Source organism: Xiphophorus couchianus, chromosome 15, assembly GCF_001444195.1.
Source record: "Xiphophorus couchianus chromosome 15, X_couchianus-1.0, whole genome shotgun sequence".
Classification (NCBI taxonomy): Eukaryota; Metazoa; Chordata; class Actinopteri; order Cyprinodontiformes; family Poeciliidae; genus Xiphophorus; species Xiphophorus couchianus.
In genome coordinates this window covers 20,739,185-20,747,530 of record NC_040242.1, presented here as the reverse complement: position 1 = coordinate 20,747,530, position 8,346 = coordinate 20,739,185, and the positions used below count along the sequence as shown (strand labels likewise).

The 8,346-nt window shown below is 40.4% G+C and overlaps 1 protein-coding gene across 1 annotated transcript; it reads right to left on the bottom strand.

The window, feature by feature from the left end:
• Positions 1–247: 247 nt before the first annotated feature.
• LOC114158863 (alpha-1,6-mannosyl-glycoprotein 2-beta-N-acetylglucosaminyltransferase) lies at positions 248–3,789 on the bottom strand. Its single transcript, XM_028040754.1, has 2 exons — positions 3,413–3,789; positions 248–3,302 (listed from the first exon to the last, which is right to left on the bottom strand). Exon 2 carries the CDS (start codon positions 3,028–3,030, stop codon positions 1,768–1,770), a length of 1,263 nt encoding a protein of 420 aa, XP_027896555.1. The 5' UTR covers positions 3,031–3,302; positions 3,413–3,789; the 3' UTR covers positions 248–1,767.
• Positions 3,790–8,346: the final 4,557 nt, after the last annotated feature.

Below are 8,346 nucleotides of genomic sequence, written 5' to 3'. Positions count from 1 at the left end.
ATATTTAGCCATAACTGTAAAAATCATGTAAACAGTTTATATTTAAGATAAAAACTGTTTTGTCCGTAAATATGTTCTACCCAAAACTCCTCAAGTGGCAGTTTTATCTTCACCCAGTTCAAATTCACTAGTAGAATACTATCTAAAAATATTTTCTTATTTCTAAAATTTCATGAAAAAGGGCCTAAAGTTGAACCCAGATATTTTATTGTTTGAGGTGCTTTAAAAAAAAACATACCATGCAATATCACTTTACAAACTTTTTATTAGCATTTTTTGAAGAAATGACAAAAGTTCATGGTTTTCACAAGTATTTTTTCCATCTGACAAACAAATAATGTCCAGCTACTTCAAGTGATGATCAAAACAAATCAATAGAAAAAAAAGTGACCAAAAACACACAAAAAAAACCAGGTTGATTCATACTCAAAAAAGGAGTCATTAATAAGTCCACATGCAAAATTAATGGAAATTATTATTTGTGCCCTGGATTGTCATTACCGTCTCTCCCAGCGTCAATGTTGACGTGGATTTGTTCTTGTCAGCAAAAACACAAGCAGAAATTCACTTCACAATCACATTCACTACAAATCATGTGCAACAAAACAAGTAAGAAGCCCCAACCAAATCACTGTAACCATAAATCAACATTTAGATTTGAACAAATAAACCACCAGAACCAAAAAAAATATCCCAAAAGGAAAAAAAAAAGGTTTCCCAAAATTGTCAATATGGTGTAAGTACTTAGTTCTTGAATAGTCAGCGCATTTTAAGAAGTAATCTCCAAACAAGGCACTTTTGGTCAGACTGAAGGCAAAAACAAAATCATGTAAAAAAAAACAACAACAAAAAAAACAGTGAAACAGAAGGATTTTTTCTCTTAAATAAAATTCTCATTTAGTTCATTCTGTTCTCATTAACAAAAAAAAAACAAAAAAATCAATCTGTGAACATAGAAGGTGCAAATATAGAAAAGCAGCATTGCAGGTGATCCTGATGTTTGCAGAACCAAAATCCTGGTTCCAAAAGGTCACTTTTTGGCCTATCAGAAAGTAAATAAGAGCATAAGAAAAAAGTACTTTCTGGTTCTCTAACCCGAGATCAATACAACAGGAAAAGAACAAAAATGCCCCAATTGTCCAGTACAGAAAACAGTTCACATTACCCGACACATATTGTATTAGGTGAACAAAATAAGGAGCTACAACATGATGAACAAACCCCAAAATTCATCAAATTTGATGAAGGCAGATAAACTTTTTTGAAACCAACTCTCTACATTTGCCTCATTTACAATTGTACCATCAAAAACACATGGAAACACTTTTAAACAACTTCCCCTAAGCAGCTATACTCAAGCAGAAATTGTTCCTGAAACAAGTCCCTAGAAACCTACAAATAAACCGAATACGAAGGGTTTTCATTTGAGAGGAAGTGCCATCGGTATAAAATGTACCCTCTTGATACTGTTTAATCTAACATTGAATCACATCTCCGGATGCTTTGGCTTGTAAGGCAGACAGAAAAGCAAAAGGCTGAGCTTGCAGTCACAATGTAAAGACTTTGGCACTTGTGGAACTTTGGCGAAATAAAAAATTATAGTTCAGATACGATCAGCATGCAAATTTGCACTTTGTCCCATAATCATTAGGTGACGACTTTGGTGGTTGAGAGAAAAAGAGCCCAAAATCCATTACATCCCAGAGACACACGTGGTAGGTTCTTCAAGATGGCACATTTTGTAGACTATCGATGAAAAGGCAGAGCTCATAGACGTTTGGAATAATTGTTGCATAGAGCATGGTCTCGGACATCTCCCCAGCCTCCGTTCTTCATGTGCGCCTTGTGCTCCACTGGCTCCACCCTACTGAGGACAAGGCGTGGAGGATAGAGACCTTCCTTGGCCTTCTGAAGGCTCTCCGCTGCCTTTTGTGAGGCCTGTTCTGGTCTGCAGTTGTCCTTCTGGTGGAGACCGCAGTCTCCGGTGTGTAGAACTCTGGAGCCCTGCGCAACCAGCACCTTAAGGGGCTTTGATATGCAGGCTCCGGACAGATGCTGCAGAGTCCAGTCCCAGTTGTAATCATCGTAGGTGCAGTACTCATTGCTGCAGCCCATCAGCTTGTAGTAAACCTCCCTGGATATGCCCATGCCTATGTTGTGTTTAGTCGACATCCATCCTGAGGTCAACACCTTATCGGACATGCTGTTGAAATCTATCACGCCGTTGTGGTTGCCCAAAGCCAGCATGTCGCAGTCTAGGCAACTTGTCTTCCTAAACTCAATCATTAATTTATAAAAGTGGAAAAAGTCTGGTAAGATATAGTTGTCTTCCTCAAGGAAGACGGCAAAGCCGCTGTAGCCCTGCATCGCCTGAACTCGCTCCCAAACGAAGTGCAGCTTCCACCACCAGTGGTGTTTGGTTTGAGTGACGAAGGCCTCCCTGTAGTGTCCGTAGGAATCAGGGTGGTCCGCGTTGAGGCATCCTGTTTTCCGAGCCGCGTCCTTGGACATGTCTCGGGGACAGTCTCGTGGGTCCTGCCCAGGAAACTCTTTGGGATACAGCTGGGTGCTGAAGGGGAAATAAATCTGCAGTACCTTGCAGAAAGTTATCCCTTGCACAATTGTGTTGATTTCCTGTGAAAAATAGTCGTGGCTGAAGATAAGAAGAAAACTGTGCACCTCAGCAGCTTTCTCCAGTGACCTGATGAGGAGTCGGAGGTATTCAGGCCTGTTGTGAACCTGCACGACCAGCACCAGCTGGGGCTCCCCGGGAAACCTATCTGCATTGTGGACACACTGCTTGTAATTGGCACTGTAAACGGACTGAGTCAATTCTGACACGGAGCCGAAATTAAATATCTCGCAAGAATTCGTTCCCTGATTTCCATTCCCGTCCACGTTCCTGGAGCTGCCTGTTCTCGCGTCGTCTTCAGAAACTACCAACACACGTGTTGAAAACAAGAGAGTCACAAGTACAAAGATGACTCCCAGCAGCAGGAGCAGATTCCGCCTGAGCAGCCGAAACCTCATCTTTTCCTTCCTAAAAGCAAACTTCGGACTTCAGCAGATATGGCTTTTGTTCACCTCCTCGCGCGCGACTGCATCGTTAAAAGTCCTCGCGGCGCCGCGAGCCTCCGTTTCTTGGTGCGGCTCTTCAAAGGAAGCCCCAAACGTTTTTTGGGGGGGTATGGTACGTGACGTTTTTTTCTCTTAAAATCCGAGTACAACCTTTTTCTCCAACACGGCCGTCTTTCCGCTGGAAAACCGAGTCATTTTCCCAAGCAGTCGCCCCCAGAAAGAACCTGTGGAGGGAAAAAAAAACATTTCAGGAAAAAAAACAAAAAACAAACAAACTTCAGGCAAGTCTTCTGTTTGTTGTGAGTTTCCAAAAAAACGAAGCGGACACACTTACCCGAGCTAAGAGTGAAGTGTCAACACGTTAATACCAGGAAGAGGATGACAGAACGGTGATGCAAGTTATTGACTGCTGACGTGTACAATCCAGCCAACGAGGAGAGAGCGCGAGCTGCTCCTCAGCGAATCGTTGTCCTGCTCTAGGTCACGTAACATGAGAAGGAAATGTAATCTGCAGCCAGCAGGATACTTTTGAAAACTCTTACCTTCATAAAACTTCATTGTTCGTAAAAAGGGTTCCTACGTGTAAACTAGAAAAACTATGCTACAGATTTTTCTACATACATGGAAAAAACCACAGCATGGTAGTTTATTCTTTATCCCATTTTCTAAAACATGTCTCTAGCTCCACTTTGTGTTTATTCCTTTCCCACTTTCTTGACACTTGTTCTATACTTTCTTTCTTTCTTGTGTTTCTCATTCATGCTTTGTCTTTTTCCTTCCTTTTGCTTCTTTTGTCCTTCCATGACGAGTCCCTCCTTTCATTTGTCCTTTAATTTCTTTCTTTCTTTCTTTTCTACATCTTTTCGTTTCTCCCTTGTCTCCATCATGTTCCGATTCTTCTATCCTTCCTATTATTCACACTGCTGCCCTTCCTTGTCCTTTTTTTGTCTTCTTCCCACAGTCTTCCCTAATGTCTCAATATGTTTCCCGTTTTCCTTCTTGTGTTTTTCGTCTCTTGTCGTTCTTCCTGTCTCCGAAATTGTCAGGTTCCATATTTAGTCAGTAAACTTTGGAGATCTGAGTCTGGAAATTTTTTTTTTTCATGTAAAGTTTGTAGGACTCCTTGACATATTCATCTTTAGAATGTCAGTGTTAGGTAATGGTTTCCTGTGGAGTAATAAAGTTGGACAGCTCTCTGTTTTCAAGTCATTTAAAAAGAAAAAAGAACATCCAAACCCTTTGGCCCTGGGTTTACGCCTACAGGTCTTGCTGGTTTAGCAAATAACGAAAGCCTGGACGTGGCTATGCCTGAAACCATTAGGCTGGAAAAACCTGATACCCCTGTCAGGACGAGACAACAGAAGATGGAACCAGAGAGGCTGGGACTTGTGTCAGATACTGGGTCAGGATTATGCTGCAACAAGATCCTGACGCATGGAGAGCTAAGATATGCACTGGTGCATAAAGAAGAAAAAAAACATTTTAAAATCTTATTAAAAAGGACATTATTAAGAACAGGATTGTTCAGGACATATATTGCAAATATGTCCTGCACTATATTATCACATAACGCCACACATTTGCATTATCTGTTGTAGAGAAACGCTTCAAGGCCAACCGTTTTCAGTCTAGGGGAAGTACATTTACTCAAACACTGGGATTGGTCTAATAAAGTTTCATTTTGATGCTGTTTATTGTTTTTATACACTTCAGAGAAAAAGGCAACTTGACAAGTACGTTAGAGCAACAAGCTTCTGTCATTTGTACTTAGCAATTCAAAATTTCACAAACTAAAGTTCAATAAGACAACAAATGGCACCGTTAGTGAAACAGAACGTTACAACAATGACTAAATAATGCAGGCGTCGCATAGAGAGAAACCATAGAATGTGAATTTAAAATAAATAAATAAATTGCTGTGAACAATGATATTTACCAAAACAAAAAAAACAACAGTTCCTATACATCTCATGTTTTCAGGGAGTTTGACCCAGAACCCAGGAGCACAGAAACCTGATGCTGTCTTCCTTTGTTCCCTTCCAGCACTCTGAACATGGAGTAGACAGGTTTCTGAGGCCTGGAGGCGTCCAGATAGGTCACACTGTTAGAATAATTATGTTTTGTTATCATTCTTACATAAGTAGTTATTACCAGTTTGTTTTTCATTTAAAGGTTTAGTATTCACACCCCAGGGAGGAAGAATCTGTTAAACCATGTGAAAGACAAACTTTGCTTTTTCCCTAAACCTTGAAGCTGCAGCTGCTTTCTAATCTAGGGATCCTCCTTAAAGGGCCTGTGTGTTAGTTTATGTGTTCTTCCTTGTTTCAGAATAGCCATTCTTTGATTTATCACTCTCCCACATTTCACTCTCGACTCCCTTCTTTTCTCCTGCTTAATAAAAAGACAGGCTCTGCTGCAGGGAGTCAGAACGCTTGGTAAACACCTTGGAGAAGTGGTTTGCTATGTTTTCTCCTGCAGAAGCTTGGTTGAAAACTCATAAACGTTGTCTGTGGTTCTTTCTTTGTATTTAGGTACACAAAATACCTATCACACACCTCATCAGTAAGTCTAAGTGTTAAGTATTTAGGTCTAAAACTATCCTGCGCTTCCACTTTTGGAACTTCTACTTCCAAAAGTGGAAGTTCCAAAACTTCCACTTTTGGAAGTTTTTGACACACTTCCAAAAGTGGAAGTTTTGGAACTGAAAGTTCCAGCAGTGTGTCAAATACTTATTTTCCCCAATGCATATGTACTGTAGCCTTGAGAAACACCATCATATCTAATCTGTGTTTGTATCCTAAATTAACACATTTGCTGATAAGCTGCAGTAGGAAAACTTAATTTGTGGTGCTCAGTAGCCTGATCATTGGCTTCCTAAATAATTCCACTTGATTCTCATCACCCTTCACTGTTTCGCCTGAGATTTCTCCCACTGAACTCGATTTCTTAAGATGAACTTCAACAGGACCAATCAGTGAAAAGCAGGAACGATGACATCGATTTTCTGCACTGTTTTAGAACTCTAGTCTACCTGTTGTGACTTTAGCAAAGTGAACAAAGTCATTAAGTCTGTTTCGGTTCTGTGTCCTGCAGCTGACATTTACAGCCATCTTGCTTGGCTCGGCACTTTTCTCTTGACATTGGCGAGTGGTTGTTTACAGCGCAGGCAATTTCCACTTAGCTTCATAGCGTAGCGCCCTGCACAACCAAGGTGGTGCATTAAAGCCAAACATTAGTGATTGGGTAAAATCAGATCCAACCGTTTAAAACCGAGTCAACAGAGACGACAGAGTCCACGCCGCCAGGAAGTAATAATTTCTCAATAGCTAAGAGCCCAGATACTGTACTAAACATTTAAAAAAAGAACTAGTTTGCTAGCTATCAGTTATTATGAAAATTGTCTGGAGTTTCTGGAGAACTACTAAGCTACCGTCCATGGAGCCACTTGCTGTTTGACCTGAGTTTTATCAGTTAGCATTTCTGCAAACTCATTGCAATAACTGCTGGGCAAGAGCTCAAAAAGGGAAGCTGGTGAAGGGTTTGTCAGACTGTCAGCGCTGCGTGTTTGGTGCTTTTGTTGATTCATTCGTGGCGAAAGGTGTGAAGGCTTTTTAGAAGTGCCATCCCACTTACTCCTCGTCTTTCGCTTGCACCAGCAGGCATGAGTGTGTTCTTTTATACGACAGCTTCATCACATTTCAAAGGTTTACATGCAGCGATGCTGTAAAAGCCAAGAGTGATCTAACGACATAGGCGAATAAAACACGTTTATGTGTTTTCCCCATTCACTGCACTGGTGTATGTTAAATATGTAGAACTAATCCAGATCATGACATTAGTTTTTCATCGTTCTGTGTATCCTACTTATGGCAACATTTGCATTTTATTTGTTAATGGCAGCTGCAGCAAATGCAAATATCTCTATCCTCTATTCTGCACCTCATGGTTAATGAAGGGGCCTGTTGTTACTAGATTTTTTGAATTTATTTTTTTGTCATGTGAATTAGACAATCATATTTACTGTGTTCATTTGGTAATAAAATGAGGTGGTCTGGATGTCTGGTTAGAGATCATCTGTACTAGAGAAAGAAGTGAAAGGATGCATTTTGGACACAGTGTCGCTGGAAAAACTATATTTGCGAGTTGCATAACTCTGGCTGGAAATTGTTTCCAAATTTAGTTCAAGTTTAGCAACTGAGTGTGAAAGATTTGCTCTGCTGTGCACAGGATGGCGAGTTGGAGCACACAAAGGAGGTTTGATCTCGTCAGTCGGAGGTCGAGTGGAAGGAAGTGCGTTGGATGACATAAGTCAAGTAGTGGAATGATTTCTGCAGTAACAAACATGGCAGTCTGCTGACTGCAGCCTGGAACGCGGTCCAGGTTTAGTAAAACTGTTAACAGTATTAAATTTGGACTCGTTTTGGACCTTTGTTTGGATTTCTCTTTGCTTTAAATGATCAGAGAAGTTCCTGGTGTTAAGCTGCTCAGAGCAGATGCAAGGAGAAACAGGCAAAACACGTTTCATGTTGCATTTTGTTAGTTTCTCTACTTCTGAAGCCCTTTAGAACCACACTGGAACAGACATTTTAATCTAAATGTTTTACATTCTTTTCCTCAATGTTTTAAATAAAATCTGACAAAACTTTTTTCTGTTTTGGGTCAGTTATGATTACCAAACATGTTTCTGTTTGATAAACACCAGACCAGTGAGACTTGTTTAAACTTCTTCAAACTTCTTCTTCAGTCTACATACGTCTGGGTTTACTAAAACACAGACCATAAATTCTTGTCCATTTCTAGATTTTATGACAGGAGTAAAATGGCCGCACCATACCTCCAATATAGGAAAGATGAGCAAAGTTTCACCTTTTATTCTAAGGCACGTTTTACCAAAACTAGACTTAAATTTCAATTATGCATTTGAGAAATTTCCCAAAATCTGCATCAGAATACCCAAAAGATACAGGCACAGTCCAATTCACTATGTAATATGTATTACTATTGTACAAGACAGTACATGCTGCAAAACACTAAGTAAAACGTGGTTGCCATGGTTTTTAAGTGTGGCTCCTGTAGCTGTTACCTCAGGTGCAGAGCTGTTATCTTGGGGGCGTGGCCTGGGCTGACCGTTGTGGTCACACCTGTGTCCAATCTTCTAATCCATGTTACAGAGTACGGAGCTTAACGCCTAATGGTCAAACATACTGGTTAGAAAGTCAAGCCAAAACTGACCGGAACTAAAGTTTTTTTGGGTTTTATTAAGCATTC

Excerpts from the sequence above, each read along its gene's own strand:
- LOC114158863 (XM_028040754.1), bottom strand. The coding sequence starts at position 3,030 with ATGAGGTTTCGGCTGCTCAGGCGGAATCTGCTCCTGCTGCTGGGAGTC.